This window comes from Trichosurus vulpecula, chromosome 2 (genome assembly GCF_011100635.1).
Source record: "Trichosurus vulpecula isolate mTriVul1 chromosome 2, mTriVul1.pri, whole genome shotgun sequence".
Taxonomy (NCBI): Eukaryota; Metazoa; Chordata; class Mammalia; order Diprotodontia; family Phalangeridae; genus Trichosurus; species Trichosurus vulpecula.
Genome location: NC_050574.1, coordinates 145,131,690 through 145,157,005, shown reverse-complemented (window position 1 = coordinate 145,157,005; position 25,316 = coordinate 145,131,690). Strand labels below are relative to the sequence as shown.

The window sequence follows — 25,316 nt, the reverse complement described above, 5'->3', positions numbered from 1 at the left end:
AGCTTAGATGATGAGGCACATATACGGATAACTGTAGTACCCAAGCATATATTCTAAGTCTATCAGAGAGGTACAAATCAAGTACTATGTATGGTCTGAGGAGGTGCGGTCATCCCTAAAAGAGAATCAGGAAAAGTTTTATGGAAGAAATGGCCCTTGGGTTGGACTTTAAAGCATGGGTAGCAATTCAACAGGCTAGAGACGAAAGGGAAGACATTTGATGTACAAGGTAAAAAGGCATAGAGGTGGGAAAGTAGAACAGATAAAAGGTAATGGAATATGGCTAGAACATAGAGTGAGTTGAGAGGCGTTGTATGGTGATAGGAGAGGTATGTTTATGTGTTTGTATGTATGTGTTTATATGTATGTGTTTATATGTAGAGGGCCATGAATGTGAGAAAAAGGATGGAAGTGATATTGGGTGGCTGTACTTAGTTTTGTGAAGGAGGCCAACTCATCTGCTTTATAAATGTGAGAGATCATAATATAGGTGGGGGCTCAAGGAGGCCCCAGTATTTGGAACAGTTCCCATATTTGGATATTTGGGACAGTTCCAGTGGGAAATGAGCAAAGAAGTGAATTTTGAGAATATTAGAAAGACTTCTGAACAGTAGTGAAGGCCCAGCAAAAACTAGGCTCCACACATTTTTAGGAGGTGAAGTTAGTTGTTTTAATCTTTCTGAGTGAGTTGTGTAGGTATATGGTCTAGATTAGAACAAGCTATAATAATATTTTTATAGGAAAATTTTTGAGTTTTCTGAGTTTCAAATAGATGCATTAAAATATTTACAATACTGTGCATTGGAAATATCACCTTTTGGGGGGGTTATTTTATTTTTTGTTAAAATGAATTATTAATGACAAGTGAATTAAAAAGCATTTATATTGTTTAAATTCAATTTTACCTTGTTTTCGATTTTGAATTCATTCTCTCTGATACCTTCCCTCCACCACCCATTGAGAAAGGAAGAAAAACGAAACCCTTTTGAAGTATGTATAGTGAAGCAAAACAAATTTCCACATTTGTCATGTCAAGAAAAAAAAGTAATATCTCTCTCTCTGGAAGTGGATAACGTGTCGATCATGAGTCCTCTGGAACCAGAATTGGTCGAATTGTGTTAATCATAGTTCTTATGTGTTTTAGAGTTATTTGTCTTTATAATTTTGTTGTATGAATTGTCTCCTGGTTCTGCTCATTTCACTCCGTTATCATTTCATACAAGGCTTCCCAGTTTTTTCTAATACATCATTTCTTATAGCACACTTAGTACTTCTCTGTACACACACATAACCATAACTTGTTGAGCCATTCTCTAATTGATGGGCACCCACTCACTTTCCAGTTCTTTGTCACCACAAAAAGAGCTGCTAATTGCTAAAGGACTGTTAATTAACAGTTAATACGTTTGTACTTATACATCCTTCTTTCTTTGATCTCTGGGATATAGATTTAATAGTGATGTTGCTGGGTCAAAGGTTATATACAATTTAATAGGTTTTGGGGGTATAGTTCAAATTCCTTTCCAAAATGGCGAGAGAAGTTCACAGCTCCATCAACAGTGCATTAATATACCTGTTTTCTCAGAGCATTTGTCATTTTCTTGTTAACTTTGCCTATCTGAGGGTATGAGCTGGTACCTTAGGGTTGTCTTAACATGCATTTTTCTAATTAATAGTGACTTGGAACATTTTTTTAATATGGCTATTGATACCTTAGATTTCTTCCTCTGAAAACTGTCTATTCATGTCTTTTGAACATTTATCAGTTGGGGAATGAGTCTTATTCTTATAAATTAGAATCAGTTCCTTATATGTCATAGAAATGGGACTGTGCTTATTCACTTTCTTTTTCTTGTCTCATTATTATAACTAGTTTTCATTTGGAGGTTTCTTTCAGGGGGTGACCAGGATTATTTCTCTTTCTAAGAGAGCTGGGCAATTTTATTTTGAGATTTCTTAAAATGATGTCTAGTTTTTTTTATCATGGTTTTCAGGTAATCCAGTGATTCTTAACTTATCTCTCCTTGATCTGTTTTCCAGGTCAGTTGATTTTATTATCATATAATTCACATTTTCTTCTATTTTTTCAGTCTTTGGACTTTAATACTTCTCGGTGACTCATGGATTCTATGTAGTTTTCAGGGAATTATTTTCTTAGGTAAAGTTACATACCTCTTCTTCCAAGTTGTTAATTCTCTTTTTACTTTTTACTTTCTTCCGTAGTTTTCATTTGTTTTTCCAAATCATTCTTTAGCTTTTTTTTAACTCTTGTTTTAATATTTCCTGCAGTTCTGTTTGGATTTGTGTCTAAGCAATTCTGTTGTCTAGTGCACTAACTATCCTTAGGTACAAGGTAGCTAATAATTCAATAAATATGTCATTGGCAGAAAGAAGTTTAGAGTCCTTAAAGAAGTTTTATAATTATTTCTTAAGGCATCCAGTTTATCATCCTGTTTAATTCTGAGCCCAACTTGTTGACTGTTTGTCTCTACAAAATGTGTGTGTGTGTGTGTGTGTGTGTGTGTGTGTGTATTATATACTTACAGCATACAGATGGATGAGCTACATAGGCAATGTATATAGCTGCATGTCTTAATCTGGGCAAAACACATTCTTCATTCACTTGGTTTTTTCATATGATTACCGCAAATTGGTTCTAGGTCTGATTGGTTCTAAGTTCACCTCCAGTTGATTTGAAGAGGATCTTTTGTGTTTGGGGCTTAGTACATCCAATCTGCAAACAGAAGCATCTGGGAAGGGTTATCTAGGGAGTCTCTCTTCAGTTTAGACTTTGTGCTATGTTTCCTCCAACCACTGGTAAATGTCTTTGAAAAGCTGTCATTTCCCTGTTTTATAACCTTCCTGATATTAATGATCATAGTGTTGTCAAACAAGGTTTTATCTCTGTTAAATATTTTAAGATTTATTGAAAAATATTTAAGTATGAATTGGAACCACTTCTTTGAAGGGATTTTGTAAGTTGGGCATTTGTTTCTACTAAATCAAATTTTTTGGTGGGGGGGCTAGGGTCAATAAATAGATATTGTAGTTCATGTCATCTATGTCTTTCAGTCAATTGTGTGATAGTAAAGATGTGGTTTGATGTAGTATATAATTTCTCTTTTCCTCATTCTCACTCTTGAGGATACCCTTGATCTTTGTGTTGATTATTCTCATAAACATTTTATACAGATGGTCCAGTAGGCATATATGTCAATAAGTATAGATGTTCTTTTAGTAACTTTTTTTTGGGGGGGTCAATAGAGTCTAGCATTTTTTCTATTTCTTTAGTATCTTCTTCATATACTTTGTGAATTGATCTCCCCCTCCTGTTCCAATTACATCAGATCTCTTTTATGGGTAATTAGCCTGATATTTATTCTCTTCAGTGCCATCATTTCTTTCTCTTCTGTACTCATTTCCGGAACAGTGAAGTTTGAGTCCAACTATAGAAGCTCAGTTTTCCTTAATGGTAAAAAAAAAAACCATTTTGTTAAAATAAAAATCTTGAGGGGCAGCTAGGTGGCACAATGAGTAGAGCACTGGCCCTGGAGTCAGGAGGACCTGAGTTCATTTCAGCCTTCAGACCCTTGACATACCTATAGCTGTGTGGCCTTGGGCAAGTCACTTAACCTAAATTGCCCTGCCTTATCCCCCCCCCAAAAGTAAAAATCTCATCCGATCTTTTTCCGTCCTTTGCCTTTGGTTTATCGTCCTCTTTCCCATTTCATCATTTAGATGCTATTGGGATTATTTATTTAGTTACATGTCTTGGCAAGCTATTTTTAAATTGGCTTTATCTTTTTATCTTCAATTATTTCTCTGTTTTAAGAATAATAATGACGATGATGAAAATGATAATAATAACAGTGAGCATTTTTATAGCTCTTTAAAGTTTGCATATGTTATCTCATTTGATCTTTACAACAATCCTGAGGTAGATGCAATACTATCCTCATTTTTTGGATGAGGAAGCTGAGGCTGAGAGAGATTAAGTGACTTGTCCAGGGTCACACAACTTTTAAGGGTTATTGGCAGGATTATTTAGCTCAGATCTTCTTGACTCTAGTTAAGTCTAGCATTTTTTGTGATTGTTCTCATAGCCTTCTAAGTAAGCCCTCCATTCACCTTAAGTTTTTTACCAAAAAGTTTATGTTCTAAACTAATATTACCCTTGGTTTCCATATCTCTTAACTTGTCAAGTAAGCTGACTTAGATACTCTCCCAAGTTCTTTTGGTCTCCTCACTGTGGAGATTTGGGGATTGATTTATGTCAGGTAAACTTCTGCATAAAATCATTTAAATGGGGTTCTGTCTTATTTTCCCTCCATATCTCATTTTTCATTATCAGTAACTGCTTGAAATTCTTTTAGTTATATGCTGTATCTTTTCCTCATTCCTCTAGCCCTTGATCTTTGCTTAGTTAGTGGTGAAACTGCACAGACTCTTATTCATACCATTGATGAGCCATGACCTGCCTGATTTCACTTTTTTATTATCTTTTTATGGTTATTAATCTGGACTCACCATTTCCAGTGAGTATAGATATAATCCAGGCTGATTCTTGTCTCAGAGTAAGTATTCATGGTATATGGGCATGAGGATTTGTGTAGTCTGAAAGGCTTTTATTGCTCTCATTTCTTATTCCTGATCTGTTTTTCAAACCTTTTGTCTACCTTCTTCCTACTCACTTTTATCACCATTTATATTGAAATTTCAGAATATTAAAATATTTTGTATTTGCCATGATACAGTCGTTATAGGGAGCTTCCTGTGGTAGGCAGTCTCCTTCTGCCACTGCTGTTTGGCAACTGTTTTGCATAGTAAAATCTTATAGAGTGACTTGGGGCTTAAGAGTTTAAATCACTTGCACAACATCACAAAATGTGTGTTAGAAATAGAACTTGAATAGCTCTTCTTGCCTTTGAGGGCAGCTGTACTGCTCTCAAAGTATATGCTGATGTCGATTTAATTTAGAGTTTTATTGAGTTCTTTGTAAAATATTTCTGCCTCTTTATCTTCTGTAGTATTGGCATATAGGATTATGAGTATATTGAGGTAGTCTTTTTGCAAATGCTTCTTATGAGCACTGCAATGTGAGATGACCAAATATTCTGTGAAATGATGTTTCTTGTAACCTTGACATGTGTGATAAAACTGATTCTGACAGCTCCTTCATTTGCTTATATAAGGGGAATATATTAGCCATCCTTCCATTTAGTTGCAACTTTATTCTGTATTCCTTTTTTTAATAGCAAAAATGTCAAGATTGATAAAATTCACTTTCTTAAGTATAGTCCCTCAGTGGTCATTGGACAAAGTTCTCACATTTAGAGTTTCAACAGCTAAGTCAAAGTCTAAAAATATGGTTGTTAATACCCCTTGCTAGCTGTTCTTATCATTGTAGAAGCAGAAAGGTGCCACATAGGGCTGAGGGTAATTTTGTATTTTTCTTTGTCTCATAGTTGGCTGTGGATCAAGAATTTATTACCAAGTGTTCAGCCTACTGGTGATCGATCCGTGGGGCTTAGACGAAAAAGTGCTCAGAAGGCAGACTTAAGTCTGTTGCTGAAATTGTGATCAAAATCTTTCCAGCATAACAGAACTTGCCATAGCTTGTGCTGCACTAGCATAGCTTTGTGATTTGAGAGTTAACTCCATCAATGGGGTGGGATCAGAAAAAATGAAATTATAGCTCCGTCTTTCAATGAACTTAAATTCTACTTGAGGTAATACAACATGCAAACCAGGATGTATATCATAATTTTATGAGGCAGTAGAAGAGAACTATCAGCTATGGGATCTGGTAATACCTGTCTTGAGCAGGTGGCACATGCATATAGCTGAGCCTTGGAGGAAGCCAGGGTTTCTAAGAAGTAGAGGTTAAGGAGGAAGTGTTTTACAGTGCCTGTATGTGAAATGTGAATATGTGAAATAAATGTGAAAATGTGAAATAAAAGTCACACGGTAGGGTAGGGCTAGTTTTTGCAAGACTTTTAAGTGGCCAGATCAGGGAGTTTTTAGTTTTTAGTTTCTTAGTTTTTGTTTTTTTATTCTAGAGGCAACAATGAAACACTGATGTTTCATGAGCAGTCAAGTGACATATTAAAACCTATATTTTAAGATGATTATTTTTGATGAGCTGCTTGGGGGCAGAGTAGGTTGAGTGACTTGAAAGCCAGAATTCCAGGTAGAAGACTGTTGATGAGGGCCTGAATTAGGGAGTGGCTGTATGAGTTAAGGGCAGTAGTTCAGTGTGAGAGGTGTTGATTCTACTTACAAAACAATACTTGACAGAAAATTGAATGGGGAGGTGGTGAGGATAGGTCAGCAAAGGATCAAGGAGTATTTTTTTTGTGGCATAAGAGAGATCAGGGCAGTGATTTATTTACATTCATTAGTTAACTTTTTATTGCAAATACTGAACATTGTTTCACTTTTAAAATTATGAGTATGATTTCCCTGACTCTAGCCCCTATCATCTTCAGTCTGTCCTCCAAAGTTGCCAAATTAACATTCCCAAAGCATCAGTTTTACCACATTACTCTTCTGTTGAGGAAGCTCTGATGGCTCTTCTTTACCTTTAGGATTAATTGCAGATGCCTGTGTTTGCCACTAAAATTTCTGAAGTTGACTTTCTTGGATTATTATACGTTATTGTTCTATTTCTTGTACTCTGATTTCCAGACAAGCTGTTGCAGTTGTTCCTTTATAGGTAGCATTCAGGTTTCTTGAAGATATGGAACATTGTGTTCCCAGTGTCCAGCACCATGTCCAGTGCTTAATAAATACTGAATGAATGAATGGGTGAATTACTGCATAGTCCATAATTTCATTGTACACTGCTTAATTGTTTTTATTTTCCTTTTATGATACGACAGGGTTGGACTAAATTTTATGAGTTTTCTTTATCGGATCTTCGAGCTGGGTACAATATTATTGACAGACTTTTTGATGGTGAGTGCTGAAAGTTCATAATTTTTTTCTCATGAATACATATCTCTTAAAAAAGGCTATGTTAAATGTCTGTATTCCTTTCCTCAAGCTATCTATCCTTAAGCTCTCCTTCCAAATACTTTATAGGGAAATAGCTCAGTGTGGTAGAGAGACTACTAGATTTGGAACCAGAGAACCTGGGTTCAAATACTACTTATATGACTTTGATCTCTTTTAAGATTTCAGTTTCCTTTTCTTTAAGAATGAAGTGGTGCAACTAGATGGTATCTGAAGTCCATCTAACACTAAAGTTATATGACCTTGCCTGATATCTGATCCTTATCCTCCAGCATACAAGTGTCATTCACTTAGTTCAGGGGAAACAGCCAGCACCTTGAACCTCAGAGCAAACATAAACAAATTACAAACATCAACAGACAGGTCTTGTATGATTCAAATCACAAATCATAATTACCAGAATTTAACAAAGTCCCAACATCTGGCTTTATAAGCTGGACGGCTCTTAACTACAGCTGCCCAGAGTCTCCACATCAGCACTCCACCAAGAGTGGGAGCCCTAAGCAAATAGCTCTGTCTTCCCTTTTTATGCAGTCTTAGCCATCATCAAACATCATCTGAGCGACCTGAACTTAAGCTCTTACTATTGGCTCTGGTCTTAGCAACTCCCCTTAGGACCCTGGGGGCTTCACGCCCACCTCAACTTAGCACCTAGTAGCTAGGGGTTTGGGGCCTACCTGGGAGTGAAGATATAATCAGACCTCCCTTCATTGGCCACACCTGGAGCCCCACCTTAGTTACCAATGCAGTTTTTGTTAAATATTGAGTTTTTATCCCAGAAGCTGGAGTCCTTGGATTTATCAAACAGTAGATTACTAGAGTCTACTATAGTCGTTAACTACTGTATCTTGTGTACCTAACCTATTCCACTGACCCACAAGTCCTATTTCCTAGCCAGTACCAAGTACTTTTGATTATTGCTGCTTTATAATACAATTTAAGATCTGGTACAGCTAGGAAAAGGCATTTATTCAGAAGTCATATTTGCAAGGAATATCTCATATCCAGTCTTTCTAGGAGTATTATATTATAATTTTTAAGGCTGCATTGATTCTTTTCTGTTCAACTAAGTTAACAAATAGTGATTTATTATTTAGCAAACTTCAAATGCATTTACAAATATGAGTATTGATTTAGGAAAGTCATTGACAAATCCTACTTTGGGATTTAATCCTATTTTGGAGCCACTGTTGTCATTGCTACAAAGAGCAAGTGACTTGTGAGAAAATTGCTGGATACCTTTTATAATTCCCTTGAGGCCTATTTTTACTCATTCTAGGAATGAAATTACAGGAAACACTTTCCTTTATTTGTGAAGCTACCAAAATATAGTGATGAGAATCTTAGCAATTGCTTCTAGGTCTTTTTGTAATCAGAAGCTACAGGGAAATGCTAAGAGTAAAATCAATTCTGGATTATTCTTATGGATGTTATTTGCTTTCATCATTTTCTTCAGCTTCCTATTACCTCCCAGCACAACCTTTAGTTTTCTCATTCTGGTATCAAGGTGGCATCTGCAGAAGGAACATAAATAATTTTATTTTAACTATATTAAATTTTAAAAATTAACTATAAATGGTAGTCATATAATATGTTGCAAAGCCAAATGAACTTTTAAAAGTACCCACTGTATTGTATTCCTGCTGCTTCATTTCTATAGGTAATAGACATATTACCATAGAGAAATATGAATTTTAGTAAAGTGAGGAGGCCATTTTTTTTCAGTAGAGGATTCTTTATACCTTATTCACCTTTTTTTTCCAACATCCATAGCATACTACTTTTATTTTCGGGAGGTATTTCATAGAATTTGTTATAATTATTCTTAGAGTTTAATTTTAAGAAAGATTTCTTGATAATACTATGAATTATTCTATTTTTAAGTGTACCTGAAAGCCCATAGCAGTAGTAATGTTTTTAGGAAAAATGTTAATTAAAATGTGTGTTGTATGTATTTTTCAATTGACAGGTACCAAAGATGTTCAGTGGGAATTTGTACATGGCTTGCTTGAAAATGCTATTTATGGAGGCCGTATAGATAACTTTTTTGATCTCAGAGTCCTTCGATCCTATTTAGAACAGTTTTTTAATTCGACAGTGATTAATGGATCAGACCAGAGGCATAAGAAAAGCATTTTTCCATATTCCATTTCTCTACCTAATTCCTGCAGTATTTTGGTAAGTAAAAATAGTTATCATTGTATTATCATAATAATGTGCATATGTATATATGCATGCAAATTTTATTTACATTTTTAAATGCTCATTCCTTACAAGAGCAAAACTGACAATAATCTATCACATCACTTATTTCATTCATAGTAAAAAAAATGAGCTAGTTTCCCCCGTCCCTCCCATAGTGTCCTGACATTTAACTTTTTTTGTTGATAATCATGATAGTGATGATAATGACAATAATTATTAGGATAGGCAACTAAATCCTAGGAAGAATGAAATTTTTACTTGTTGGAAGAGGAAGAACTATCTTTGTACATTATACTTGTCTTCCCAGTGCCTGGGATATAATAGTTATTTCATAAATGCTTTATCATAGTTGCCCCAAGTCACACAAGCTGTAATTATTGGAAGTGGGATTTGAACCCAAGTCCTCTGATCCCAAAGACAGTGCTCCAAATCCTTGTATTCAGAAGTTCCTGGCAGTTTTCTTGTTTATTCCTTACATTATGTTTGATCAGTACTTTTTACCTGTCATGTTCTTTTGGGAGACCTAAAATCCTTAAGTTTTTTTTTTTTCTATGCATCCTGTCTTTGAGACCAGTATGTCTTGCTTGCCTGGAGATATTTTCTTTTAACATAGTTGCTTCCTGCTTCTCTTAACACTTGCCCTCAACAATTGCATTCCAAATCAGTTATGCTCTTTTGTTTTTTTGATGAGGCTTGCCACTGTGAATTCAAGTTTTCTATTCTGCAATTATTTCTGCTGTGCAGGCCACAAATTCTTCTTTCACAATTCTCATTTCTCTCTTAGACCCTGCAGGACCATTCTTCTGTGGTTCCATGCTCCTTTGGGAATCCACAAGTTCCTCTGTCTCGTTGGGTATTAGTTTATTTTCCTTTGACTTGAAATGCTTATTCCATAGATGTCTGGACTATTTGAGCTGATCTGGAGGTCATATTCCCTTCTGTTGTTAATATTTTGCCAACTGATTTAACTGCTTATACTCCAAGTCTTTAAATTTTCTTCCTCCTGAGATCTTTGGTATTTTCAGTGTTCTCCGTTGCTCACTTTCCAACTCCTTCTCTTTCGACTGTCATTTCCTTGGTGGCTGAACCTCAGAACTGTCTCAGCCTTCTCCCATGCTGGACAATTTGTATTTCACCATCTCAGTCTCTCCCCTGACTGACTTCTGGGGACTAGAGTTGAACCCAGCTGGAGAGTGGGCTCTTTCCCTCAGACATGGTGGAGTGAAACATAGCCATACACGTGTTCTAACCCAGTTCACCCTGTTCCTCAGTTCTCTGTCTGAACTTTTGCGTCTGTCCCAGCAAGAGCAAGATTCTGTCTTTTGGTTTTCCCTGGCACTTGGGGGTGTGTGTGGTGGTGAGGAAGCCAGAGGGATACTTTTGTGCAGCTAGGTTTAGATTGAATAGAGCACTGGGCCTGAAGTTAGGAAAACCTGAGTTCAAATACAGCCTCAGAAACTGACTGGCTGTGTGACCCCTGGGCAAGTCATATAGCTCCTATTTATCCCAATTTCCTCAACTGGAGAATATAGATAATAATAGGTCCTACCTCCCAAGGTTGTTGTGAGGATCAGCTAAGATAATATTTGTAAAGTTCCTAGCACGTTACCTGGTACTGAGTAGGTGCTATATAAATGTCAGTTATTTATTATTTTTATCACCATTATTATTATTCTGTTGTAAGTTTATGGATGGTCTTCTACAACTCTGCCTGAGTGGTGGTAGTCAGTGGGGGAGGGATGAGTAAGCTTGATAGGGATTAGTTCAAGTTTTTACCTAATTAAAGTTCTTGGTGTCCTAGACCATGGAGACAGCTGAAATTGCTGTGACTCTTGCACATATTCCTATTCTGGAGAGGTTTTAGGAATGATGAGGATTAGAAAAAAAATGGCTGGTCTGTCATCTTGTTGGTCATATGACCAAGAAATTGCTCATATTCTCTAATCAGAGAAATGTAAAGTAAGAAAAACTTATGTTATCACATTTCATTTAATAGAATGTCAAAATGTATTTAAAATTGATAAAAATCTTATGTTGATTAAGGTATGCTAGTACATCATTAGTAGGATTGTTGGTTGATAAAAACATTTTGGAAGGGCAAGATGCAAATGTAATATAAAATGCAAATAAAGCCACAAAAATTATCATAATTTTCAACTCTAAAATTCTATTGCTTTGACTCCTTTTCAGGAATTTAGTAAAAAAGACATTTATATCAAATATTCATAAGTGTTGCCTTCGTAGTAGTAAAATGTTAGAAATAATGTATACATTCCAGACTTAGAGAATGGCTGAATAAATTATAGTATTCAGGGAAATAAGTACCATAATCATTATCAAGCAGAAGTATACAAAGAAGAGTGGAGAAACTTATAATAGGTAAGGCTGAGTGAAATAATTAGAATGAGAATTATAATAAGACTCACTGCAGTTTTTTTTTTCTCAAACAAGAAAAGAAGGAAGGAAGATGAGCCTAAAGAAGTTTGACCTTGTATGGACGTAGGAGACACAGAACAAAAATATTTTCTGTGCTTGTTGTTTGTTAATTTGTTCTGTTCTTCTTTATTAAATCCTGAGCTTGGATTAAGATTTTACCTCTTGAATAATTTGTTAATTTCAACATTTGTTTTATATTTGTTGTTATATCTATAACAATAAATTGATAAATTTGTTAAGACTATTATTTTCCTTTTTTTTTCCAATTAACAAAACACTCTTCTTTTTTTCCCGATTCCTCCCACCCCAGTTAAAAAAGGCCAAACTCTTGGTACAATTAATTGTTGTCAAGCAAAGCAAATTCCCACATTGGCCATGTCCAAAAATTAAATGTATTATTTGCATCCTGAGTCCATTGCCTCTCTTTCAGGAGCTTGGTAATATGCTTCGTCATTGGTCCTTTGGGATCATCGTTGGTTATTGAGTAGATGAAAGTTCTTAAGTTTTTCAAAGTAGTTTATCTTTATAATGGTATTATTGTGGTATGAATTATTTTCCTAGTTCTGTTCACTTCACTCTATATCATTTCATATAATTTTTCCTAGGCTTCTCTGCAACCACTCCTTTCATCATTTCTTACTGCACAATAGTGTTCCATTAATTCAAATACCATTATTTGTTCAGCTGGTCCCCAATTGATGGGCACCCTCTAACCCTCCAGTTCTTTGTTGCTATACAAAGAACCACTACATATCTTTGTCATAGGGTTCTTTTCCTCTTCCTTTGATTTCTTTGTGCTACAGCCCTAGTAGTGGTTTTGCTCTTCTAATAATTATGCAGGCTAGTAACTTCTTGGACATAGTTCCAAACTGCTTTCCAGAATAGCTGGTTGAATTTACAGCTCCACCAACTGTGCTGGATTTCCCTTGATGATTTTTCTCTGATTTAACTAGACTTAAGAGCAGACTTTATTAAAGATGTATTTATCTCCTTTTATGCTTAGGACTTCCGTGCAGTTATTGAAAAGCTACCAGAAGATGATAAACCTAGTTTTTTTGGTCTGCCTGCAAATGTTGCTCGTTCATCTCAACGTATGATTAGTTCTCAGGTAAGCCTTTAACATTTGCCTTGTTCTTTAAAAAAAATGATTTTCACTAGTCTGATAAACCAGACACAGCTAATAACTACTTTAATAATTCTGTGGATCCTCCACAAGGTTTCTCACCAATGTGGTTATCCTCTTTCTCTAGAGCACTTGATGTGTGTACCACTTGGGCTGTCTATCAGTTATTCATTTATGCTACCTGACTGACACACATCCTTTGCTGTCTTCTTCGGTGAATCCTCAAATGGCATGAACTAAAAGCAATTCACTATCATGGTTACCTTCCTCTGATTCTCTGCAGATTATAAGTATGCTTCCAAAAATATGGCATCCAGAACATAATGCTCTGAATGTAGCCTGACCAAGGCAAAATGTAGAAAGACTATCACCTCCTTATTCCTAGGAGATATGCAGTTCTTCCTGTAATCTGAAATTGCATTATCTTTTTTCATCTGTCATATTTAATGTGGACTCATACATACTCAGTAGCAAAACATTTTTAACATTATCTAAGTAGATATCTCAATCTAAATATCTTATGTAGATATTTTATTTGCATAATGTCATATGGGTAAAATATATACAAACCTACTTTTAAAAAAAATCCTCATTGAATTTATATATTACAATCCAGGGGAAAATGAGTTTTCAGACTATGAAGAAAAATGTTTCTCTTGAAGAGTTGTATTACCTAGAGTCTGTCTCATTAGTGCCATGTCATTAGTGTACTAAATAGCAGTATTCACAGGCCTGTTTTCAATTAAGAGCTATTCTTGAAATTTTATGATTCTGCATATGAAAGATTCTTCCTCTTCTTGACAATATTTTTGCAACTGAGAGGCATTTCTGGTAGATTTATATTTCTACAGAATTACAACTGTAGAGTCTAATGCATTCTAGTTAATAGGGACCAAATCTAAAATGTTTCCTGCTTTTCTTTCATTATCAAACAGTGTAAAATACTGGCAAACTCTATTTTAATTAATTCATATATTACCAGAAAGATGATGGAAGTATACATGCTACCAGGAGGCATATAGAAAGCATCTCTAGAGATTATGAAATTGTAAGGAGGAAAATGAAGGCTTTAGGTGTCCAAGCATTGGTAACATTTCTGCCTTCCATTGAAGGCAAGAACTTCAGAAGTAAAAGGTGGATTTTAAAAGTGAACTCTGGCAAGGACACTTATTGGACTGATCCAGATATCCCTAAAAGCATGAAAGCTGAGGTCACGCAGCAGTCTCAGTCTAGGGTCTGTGCAGTATTGGAGTTGGGAAGGGCCCAAAAATGTGGAATGAAACCATAGATAAGTACATTAGAAATGCTGAAGAACCTTTTGATTCAAGTGAGAAAACCTGAATAAAAACCTAGCTTCCAAGCAGATAAATCAACAGTGAGAAGGAAGAAGCTCGAGAAGGTATTGTGTCATATTCCCAGTTTATCCTTTATATGTTTTGCTTATTCATGTTTGTTTGTGTGTTGTCTTTCCCATTAGACTGTGAGCTCCTTGAGCTCAGGGACTGTTCCCCCCTTTCTTTGTATCCCTAGTGTTTCATACGGTACCTGGCAACAAGTAGGTACTTAATAAAAAAAGTGTTATAAAAATAACACTAATTATTTTCCAGGAAGGATTATGATGTTAGGTACAAAGGATAGCAAAAGAAAATAAGGGGACCTATGAGTTTGCAGAAGATTCTCCCTTAAAAAAGAATATTAGAGCATTAGCAGAATTGTTCTGGTTGGTAATCATTTGTACATGCAAAAAAAATAATTCACTTCTTTTTTAAAAAAAATTTAGTATCTTTTGTTTTTACGTGAACTTACATGAACATTTCTGAATGTATCCTTTTTTGCTTATAAAGAATACAAAAGAAAGAAAATAAGTGCAGTTCATCAAAGCAGCAATATATGAACTGTGATGCACAGTTTTTTCAATTTTCTGTATTCACTCACATACCTAGGCAAAGGAAGGAATGAAGGGCACTTTCTCCTCTCCTCTCCAGAGTCCTGCTTGGTTATTAGAACAATAGCATTCGTGTGTGTGTGTGTGTTTGCATTGTTTAGCCTTTGTGTATATTGTTTCCTGGTTCTGCTTATTTCCTTCCACATTAATTCATAAAGTCTTCTTTTGCTTCTCTGAGTTCTTTATATTCAGCATTTCTTATTTCATAGTGACAATGGATTTTATTCATATACCACAATTTTATTAGTTATTCCTCAATTGATAAGCATCTACTTTATTTCTAGTTCATTGCTACTAAAAAAGTGCTGTTGTGAGTAGTTTGGTGTATAAGAGATCTTTCTTTGTGCATGTGAACTCTTTAGTATAGCAATGGAATCACTGTATCAAAGCAGTTAGACAATTTAGTCACTTTTTAAAAAGTATAATTCCAAATTGCTGGAGCAGTTCACAGCTTCACTAACAGTACATTAGAAGCATGTAGGGCAATAGAGTGCTGTGCCTGGAGTCAGGAAAACCCAAGTTCAGATCCTGTTGCAGATATTTACTAGCTGTGTGACCCTGGCCAAGTCACAACCTCTGTTTGGCTCCATTTCTATAAAATGCGGATAATGATAGTACCCACTTCCCAGGAGAGTGTTGAGGGGATAAAATGAGACATTATCTTTGAAGTGCTTTGCAAACCTTGGAGTACTACGTGAATACTACTACTACTAAAGGATATTATATTATCATGAATATTAGCATTTGTTATAATTATCATATAAATATGATATGTAAATAATATAAATATTATCTTCAATTATATAATATATAATTGGCAGGATTTTTATAGTGCTTTCAGGTTTGCAAATCACTATTATATTTTACATAATAATGTCTTCAAATATTGTGAATTCAGATATATTCAGTCATTTTAGAGGACTCATCATTTGCACTAATCAGGAACTAGCTATCTATGGGAACTTCTTCAGGGGTGCTTCTTAAGAGAAATGACAAATTTAGGTTTTGAACCATCTTGCTGTTATAATATCCATTGCCTTTTGAAACTTAAAGAATATACAGTTGTTTTCAAGAGTAAAATATGTGTAGTAATTAGTGATATTCAAAGTTCTTTGTTAATCTTCCAGCTTCATCTTTTTATTTTTCTACATTATATTTTTACAATCATTGTGTAGGAAAGTTTGGTCTCTATTTCTTTCTTGTTTGCAAGTCTTATTTGCCCAACAAGTTCGTAAATCTTGTGAAGGCCTGTATATTTTCCAAATAAATTAGAAAAACTTTGAGGCTTTAGTAAATACTTAATCTTGCTTATTAGTTAAGCACAAAGATTAAAATAAAATTTTGATTACACTTTGGGTAGCTACTGAAATTGGTTTGTTTGCTTGTGTCTGAAAAAAAAGACACCTGTCCCCATTTGTCCATTGCAAGTGATATAGCTTAAAATTTTAGCCAGGAGTGAAGACCATTATTCTGGAAATAGAGAGTTGCAGAGTTTTTCTGGTATAAGAATAGACTTAATCATGGTGTCATAGAAATAGTGTTTGACTTGCAGTCAGAAAGTGGTCTTGGCTTTGTAACTCAGTATCTCTGTGACCTTGAGTGATTAACTTCGCCTAAGCCTCGGTTTCCTCATTTATAGGATGAGGATCTCCTTGCAGAGACTGGGCTATATGGCCTCTAAGCTTCCTCGCAGCTTTAACATGCTGTGATTCTGTGAAATAAGTAAACTGGGAAGAGGAGAAATTCTGGTTTGGTGGGCATTCAACTGAAAATGTCTAATGGGTTACTGTGTCTGTAGAATTGAAGTTTAGATGAGAGATTTGGGAGATGGGTAGATAGATAGATAGATGGATGATGGATGGATGGATAGATATGTATCTTTATCTCTGGGAAGTTGATTGTGATAGTTCGAATTGTAAAATGATTAATTCTATGAAAGAAGAAGAAAGATGATAATGATTAAACATAATGGCATAAAATTAAATTGTTCATTCCACTTCATAGTTTGGAATCTTGATAATACTTAGGGTCATGTAGAAATATCAGTAAGTAGGAATAGGTTTTCTTATTTTAAAATAAATTCTGAATTTCAAATAACTATATTTAGTAGGATTGTTATTGTACTCTGTATTTAGCTTAATGGTTTTCTCTGGAATAAAATCAATAGTGAAACAAAATTCAAAAACAATCATATAATAGTTGATTTTTTCTGTGAATTTTGAGTTTGTGTATATCACATATAAACTAATTCTGAAGGATTTGATATAGACTTGATTTCAGGTTATCATAGTAAAAAGATTTGGCATAGCTTGCTTTAAAAAAGCCTGCTACTGACACTCCATTCACCAGCCCCAGTTCCCAGTGATTGTATGACTTTCCTACCAGGGATGAATAGATGTGATATTTGACTATCTGTAAATTTTGGGTGTGAGTAAGTAATTTTAGAGTAAGCTCCTTTCCCTACAGTTGTAAAGTGTCAGTATCAATATTTATGTATTTATTGATTTCTGTACTTTCAGTTATTCAGTTACTGGTAGGAAAATTAAGTAAATAGTTATATAAAAAAGGATGACATTTTTACTGTTTGGTGCTCTGTACACATGATTTTCAACTAATAATATTTCCAAATGAGAGGTATTGCTGTGTGTTGGATAAAGGGTTTCTCTCTACCTGCGTTCAAGTCCTACTTTTTGTGTATACTGGCTATGTGATGCTCAGCTGGTAACTTGCCATCTCAGTGCCTCAAGTTAAGGAAGAAGAGCGAATAGATAGGTACTTAAGTTGAGAAATGGAAGGAAGAAAGATGAGAGAGCTCTTATCCTTTGCCTTAGTCTTCTCAGTGATTTAACATAAATTTGCATAGAACCCCAAAAGTACAGTCTGGTTTTTCTCTTTGATTAACATCTGCAGCAAATGAAACTATAGAAATTTAGATGCCTTAATTATGCAAAATACAACAAAGCTTCTTAATTTATTAAAGCTTAAATTGAATCTCCATGGGGCAAAGACAACTGAAAAAAATTCATAAAATCTAGTGATTAATACCAGGTGTGAATTATTTAGTACTTAGCTATCATTAACTGTAAGACGTGGTATATTTTATAATGAATGAAGATAATAGAATGAATTTAAAAATTAATATATTCACTAGTTGCAGTATGAATTTCAATCTTTCAAAATCATATTCCCTGGAAAAATATGCTGATTCACATGCTTGACATAGTACATACCACCTGTACATTTTACTTTTAATCTTGAGTAAAACCTCATCTTACAAATAGCCAACATAAATTAAAATTGTTGGAGATATGTGCCTAGAATATGCATTTCTTCCAAAAGACATAAATTAAAAATATTTATAATGCAAGTATATTAACTTCATGTAGAAGTGTAGAAACTTATATTTTGTTTAGAAATTGAGAATATGACTCACTTTAACTTTTTAGTGTTTTATTTCATCTCATAAAACATGTTCGTTTAAATGTGGTTTGTCACAATGCCTCACTGCTTGTTAAATGTCAGTTATTCAAAGGACATTTTAAAAATGTTAGTGGCTAAAGAGAATTGCCATTAAGTCACTTAAACTCCATTAAGGATCGTGGGATTAACTTTGGTGCAAAAAAGTGTAAAAAAACCCTGTGACCACTTTGATATATCTGTGGTCTCACTAATATAGGTCTTCCCTGTGGTGGTACAGATTATAACACATCCACATCTTTGCTATAAGACTCTTCTTGCCTTTGTGCTCTGTTAACGCCCTTTAAGTCCTCCTGAGGGGTTCGGTCCACCTATGGATCTGATGACATTGTGTAGATACTAAGGGAGCCTGTAGGCCCTTTATTGTTTTTCCATGCCTCTTACTACCCCTTTTTCTGGTTATAGATCTCTCCGATGGTGTTCTTTATGTCATTTCTTTTCTGTGGTTTTTATTGGTAATATATTATAGACTGTTCACACACAGTGAACATCTTTCCATTACCACTTTGATGCTCTGCCACTTTAATTCTTTGGAGCATATGATATTGCCTGATTTATAACTACATAGCAACCCTGAAAAATATACCCCCACATCTTTCACATATATTCCCTTCTCAGTACTCACACTGCTTTTACTCTGGTTCAATCCCTCATCTTCTCTCAGTTAGACTAATGTTCTGAAATCTCCTGTTTGGTGTTTTTGCTTCTAGTCTCTTTCCTCTCCAGTCCATTCTTTACACAACTGTAATATTACTGAAACAATTTTTCCCTTTCCCCAATTAAAAAATTTTTTTCTCCATTGCCTCTATGATAAACTATAAAGTCACCAGCTTAACATCTAATGCTCTCTGAAATCTGGTCTTTGCACCTACATTCCCAGCCTTATTTCGTATTACTGTGTTTCTCATATGTATTCCTTTTCAGTCAAACTGGCCTAGAAAGTGTTCTCTGTACATGACATTCCATCTCCAACCTTCATACCTTTGCAAGAGTTCTTGATGCTATGTCTGGAAAGATTTCCTCCTCAAGTTCACCTCATAATATCCATTCCTTCAAAAGATCACTTAAGGTGCCACTTCCTATATGAGGTCTATCCTGATCCCTCCAGTTGTTAGTATCATTTCTGAAATTAATTTATATTTACTTATTTTTGTACATGCTATATTTCCTAGGAGAATGTAGGCCCCTGAATAGGGGATGTACATCCCTGGGAGGGACAATATTATTTTTTTCCTTTTATATTCAGTGCCATGCATTTAGTAGGTTCTTACTGAGTATTTCTTGAATTGAATTTTAAAAATACTTTTGTTTCAACAAGAGCACACAAAGTAAAACAGTTGTGCTGAATTTTAAAAATGTTATTCATGTCATGTAATTCTGCTCACTCATTTTCATAAATCCCTACCAATTAAAATGGGAAGAAATTAAACAAAATTATGTGGTTCTCAGCCCTCTGGCTTCTGCTAAGAGGGTGAATAATGGGACCAAAACCATTGAAGTCAAGAACATAAATTGTATTTCTGGTCTGATAACTTCAGTTTACAGCTCATCTACTTGAGAACTCTTCTTTTAATATTCAGTAACTAAAGTCCTTTGAGCCATTGCACCTGCTCTGATCAAGTCTTCAGAGCAGATCCTAATTCTGACAAGTAAGAAAGCTCAATGAAATAATGTATTCAGTACCTTAACACTTTTCTAAATATTAATTTCCCTGGCCCTGTATTTTTTACATTACTTCTGCATATTTCAGTTAGTCAGTCGCTCAGGTATCATTTATTAAGGGCCTACTATGTGCCAGACACCATCCTAAGCATTGAGAATACCAAAACAACAAAAACAACAACAACAAAAGGGACAAAAAAAAAATCCATGCTCTTAAGGAGCTCAAAAGTCTAATCCGAGGGACAATGTGCTAAATAACCATGAACAAATGAGGTAAATATGGAATACGTTGGGGGGTATCTCAGAGGGAAGGGCCTAAGATTAAGGAAGACTAAGAGAAGTTTCTTGCAGAATGTGGGAACTTAGTTAAGACATGGAGGAAGCCAGGAGATGGAGCTGAGAAGGGAGAGCATTTTATGAATAGGTGATGACTAGGGAAAATACTCAGTCTGGAGATGGAGACTGTGCCCTCATCACCATCACTTACCTTTACTCATTCTTCAGTCTAAGCAAACGACTCTTCTTGTGGTTCTTCACACACTATTCTGTCTCCTTTCTTTTGATTCCCTCCCTGCCCCTCTCCCCTGCCTCAGTGCCTGCATTTTACTCCCTTCTCACCTTCACCTCTTAAAATCTTCACCTGTAAAATGAAGGGCTTGGACTAGATGGCTTTCAAGGGCTGTTCTAAATCTGCAATCTTATGATTCCTGGCTGCTTTCAGATTTAGCTCAAGTGCCATCTCCTAGGTACATGAGGTTTCTCCTTGTTTCCCCAGCTGCTAGGCCCTCCAGCCTCCCAAAATACGTTGCAGTCAATTTGTATATAATTTATTCCTATTTATGTGTATATAAGTTGTATCCCCATGCTCACCTCACCTTGCTCTGGCCCCATGAAAAAACCTTAAGGAAAGGGACTTTATTTGTCTTTGTATCCCAATATCTGGTGCAGCGCCTGGCATATCTTAATACTTGAATTATCAGTTGATTGACCAGAGAGGAGAATTATATGCAAATAAGCAGAAGTTACAAAAAAAATATTTAGACTTATTGTAAAGAAAAAAATTCTAATAATTAGAGCTATCCAAAAGTGGAATGAATGGAGTGGAACCTGAGGGGGGAGGAAAACTGCTTATATCTTCTATTTCAGAGACCTCACTACTGGGCATAAACTAACCTTATGCAGCACTTTTTGAGGAAGAAAAAAATGAGAGTCTTGAGATAAATATAAAGACTAGACTAATCCAGACTTTCCTGAAGCACAAAACTCTAATACTAGATAATCAATTCTGTCTAAACTTCCATCATTTCTACTCCAGCAACCACTTCTCCCTAGTGGTGACAATCAGCTTCAGAACAGAATTCCTCTTGGATGATTCTTTCACCTTTTGAAAGATGAAATTATCATTCAGGCAAATTTAAAAACAGCAACAAACAAAAACAAAGCCAGCTACTTTGTTTTGAGCAGTGCTGTGGCTTGAACAGATGTTGAGATAATCAAAGTCCTGCACCCTGACTACATCAAACCTCTTTCCTAGGTTCACAATCTATTTCCCCTAACGCCTCATCTAGTTTCTCTTTCTTCCCATGCTTATGATAAAATCACTTCTATTGTATCTACCTCTATCTAGCTCTACTGATCTCTAGCCAAAGGAGCTACATCACATTCCCACATACCCCCATTCCCAAGATCACTCCCATTCCTAGATTTCCTCCTATAAGACAGTTTCTTCGTAGGTACATGAATATAACTCAGAGGTTGATTTGAGATGAGGGAAAATAAAATCAAAGCGGGGTCAACATTCAAAATGTAGTAGTAAGTGAAAAGCTCTGTAGCCCATTGAATGAATTTTCTGACTGAATCTCCATCTCCAGTTGTTGGATATAGCATAGATGATTTATTTTTAAAGCAAGTGGTTGGACTAGCTTGTTGCTGAGATCCCTTCCAACTCTGAAATTGCATTACTCTGATTTTGTGATTCTGTATCCTTTAGTAAGGCACACCAGCTTTTACAAGAGTCTTAAGGAGTGCATAACAGAGATCCAAGCCTATTATAGTGCAATGGAAAGAGCTTTGGATTAGCCAAGTGCTGTGAGGATTAAAAAGTTATGAGAGACTAAGTTTCTGGGTAAATTAAAATCGGTTTTATTTAACTACATCTAGAAAAGTCAACAAAACAGGCTCATTGTCCCATTGGGAGCCAAAAAGAATGAATGTCTTGAACGTTTGATATTTATTAAGTCTGAAAAATGAGTGCACCTGAGGGTGAAAATCAACTCTGATTGGTCAGCAAGAGAATAAGTATTATAATGGGAGCAGGGCTATAATAAGATGAGAGTCTTTGGGTATGTTTCTTGGATCACCCAGATCTTAACTTGTTGATTGCCGTATCACCTGTATGAAGGAAGAATCCACATTTTCCCAGACCTTTCTGAGCAAACACAGTGAGCATTAATCCAAACTTGGAATTTCTTTTACTGCCTTTTTAGATCTTGGCCTGGGTAAATCTTTAGGAGAGCTTTCCCACACTGATGGATTTCTGGATGAGGAAGTAGAAAATGGGGAAAATCCTGGTCCTGATTCAATAATTATTTATTAAATATTAGAGAAATAATTTATTTCTCACATTTCCCCATTTGATTCTATTGAAAGACAAATTTGCCTCAATGAATCACTAATTGATATTACAAACATTTTATAACTTTGGGGCTTATGATGGGTAACAATGTGAGGGGAAAAAGGGGAGAAATTAATCCATGCATTGACAAAACCAAAGGGGCCAGTCCCCTTTAGTAAGTAGACCTTACGATGAAAGATGCGAAGAGTATAAGTAAACAGTAAAAAAAAATGTCCATTTAAGGCTCAATATGGTTCTCAGGCACCATCTGCTGTGACCCTCTGGTCTGAGTATGGTCTTCAGAACAGTTTTCAGCTGACTGGCTTCTTAGACTCAGGTTGCTTGTAGAAATCCTCTTTCTCTGTTAAAAATCTACAAAATTGGTCTTAACATAAATTTAAAATCTGAGGAAAAGATAAATAAATACTATTTCTTCCTGTTTCAGGAAGTTGTAACTTCTAAATGTCACAAAGCTTTTAGTACTCTCCTCCTTAACCAGAAAGGGGTAGAGCTGAGAGTTCTTTACCTACCACACCACTTGGGGCTGGCTTTTTCTCTTAGCTGATTCCCATTCCTTCCATATTCTCCTTAGTACTAGGGAAATGGAAGGTATTTTAGGACCAAGAACCTGCAGTGCTTTCTACCTCACTAAGTTTAAGCTGGGTTAGTCATAAGGGAAGCAAAATGGCTCCAGATTCACGTGAAATCCTCTTTTCGCTGTTGAATTTAAAGAGTTATAAAATTAATACTGAATAAGTAGCTTATGAAACATCTATAGATGGTCTTTTCCCTGCCGGTACAAAATGAAAGTTTATATATACTGTGAAATAATAAAAAATCCTTATAGCTACCTCCTTTATACACTTGAATGACAACTGAAGTCATATTCAACAATTTGTTATTGTTGTTCAGTCATATCTTTGTGACTCTTTGTGATCCCATTTGGGGTTTACTTGGCAAGGATACTGGAGTGGTTTGCCATTTCTTTCTCCAGCTTATTTTACAGATGAGGAAACTGGGGCAAACAGAGTTAAGTGACTGGTCCAGAGTCACACAGCTAGTGAGTGTCTGAGGCTGGATTTTAACTTAGGTCGCATGGCGCTTTATCCATTGTGCCACCTGGCCACCCCCATATTGAACAATACAGTGGAGAATAAACTTTGAAAATTCAAGTAAATCAGGCTTAATAGAAGCTTCCCTGCAGCCATGAACAATCAGCAGAAAGGGAGTTGAAGACTCTAAGGGTTGAATCTCTTTCTAGATGGATATAAGAGAGAAAAACCAGGAGGAGAAAGAAGGTACCCTTCAATTCAGCTGCTTGCCTTCACAACAGAGGTGAAGAATATCCTCTGTTTAGGCTTTTATTTCCCTGTGGTTGCTGCCTTCTTCTCTGCCTGTGTCAGATGATGATGGTGGCCACCCCTAGGGGAGCTTAGTGACTATTGGCTACATTCTAACAATCTCTGACCATCTCTGCTGCCACAGTTGTAGTGCTTTTCAATCTGTACAGTCTTCCCTCCCTGTCATGAGTGTTAGCAAATGTATAAAGGAACAGTTCTGTTAGACTACAGAGAGCAGGAAGGGGAAAATGTGTATAGACTGGGAAGGCAAGTTAGGGCGAAGTTGTAAAGGGCTTTAAAAGCCAAATAGAGGAGTTATACTTGATCCTAGAAGTGACCACTGGAATTTATTGGTATCTGGAGTCAGAGTCAGATCTGTGCTTAAGGAAAATTGCTTTGGCAGCTTTGTGGAGGATAGACCGGAATGGGGAGAATAGAAGCAGGGAAACCAACCACGAGGTTGTTGTAATAATCTAGGCAAGAAGTGCTAAGTGTGGGAGCTAAGGTGGTAGCTGTATGAGTGGAGAGAAGGTATTGATGGTGACATGATGGGGGGGGGTCTCATATTCAAGTAGGAGTTGCACTAACTTGAAGTTATTTGCATCTCTGAGATTCTGAGAAAAGAGTCCCTTTAGATCTCTTCCAAATGATTCTATAATTCACATTTCACTATCATAGAGCACTACTAGTAGAGTACCTCCCTGTACTTAACTAGAGTGGTCCTCAGAAAATGACTAGGCATCTATGTTGTGATAAAAATTTCCTCTCTATCTAAAAAATTTCCTAAAATAACTTCTTTAACCTGGTTACCTTAAGTTAGATAAAGACTAATAATTTTATTTTACTTCACATCTAAGGAGAAAATTATTTTAATTACATGCCTTGCAGTTTTCTTGATTATAAATATTTTCTCTACCCCAGTTTCTTTGGGATAGATGATGTCATGATAACTCACATTTTCAAAGCTCTATATGGATTACAAAGCACTTTCTTTGATCCTTACAATAAATTTGCAAGGTATGTATGATTTTTGTCCCAATTTTTAAAATGAGGAAAGTGGGGCTCATAGAGGCTGAATAACTTGTCTAGGGTTACAGAGCTGTCCAGTGAAAGCACAATTCACATCCAGGTCTTCCTGACTCCAAAGTTTAGTGTCTTCGTCCTCCCTCTATTACCTTGACTAATCTGTTTGTAGAGAGTGCTTATTTTCTGCTCCAGAGCACAAGGAAATGGCAAAACCTCACCCTTCCCTCTAACTCTGAACCTGTAGTGAAACCAATTCCCAGTTTGTTGGAATATTCGTCTAATAATGTTACTCTTATTGTAGACATTATATTCATCCATATCAACTTAAGTGTTTTTAGAATGCCGTCTCTATTTAGCATCATTTCCACAACCTCAGAACCTAATTAGCCTCTCATTTAAATGTCATAATGCATGTAATGGAGCATAATGTGTCTGCAAGCCACTTGCAGATCTAATTTGACTTTAAAAAAATTA

The 25,316-nt window shown here is 35.7% G+C and overlaps 1 protein-coding gene across 2 annotated transcripts in view; it reads left to right on the top strand.

Moving 5' to 3' along the window:
* Positions 1-25,316, top strand: part of DYNC2H1 (dynein cytoplasmic 2 heavy chain 1) — a 414,726-nt gene that overhangs the window by 271,530 nt on the left and 117,880 nt on the right. For both annotated transcript variants that reach the window (XM_036745232.1, XM_036745230.1), the window contains 3 exons: positions 6,882-6,957; positions 8,984-9,192; positions 12,659-12,763. In XM_036745232.1, coding sequence (XP_036601127.1) covers positions 6,882-6,957; positions 8,984-9,192; positions 12,659-12,763 — 390 coding nt within the window. The remainder of the gene's footprint in view (positions 1-6,881; positions 6,958-8,983; positions 9,193-12,658; positions 12,764-25,316) is intronic.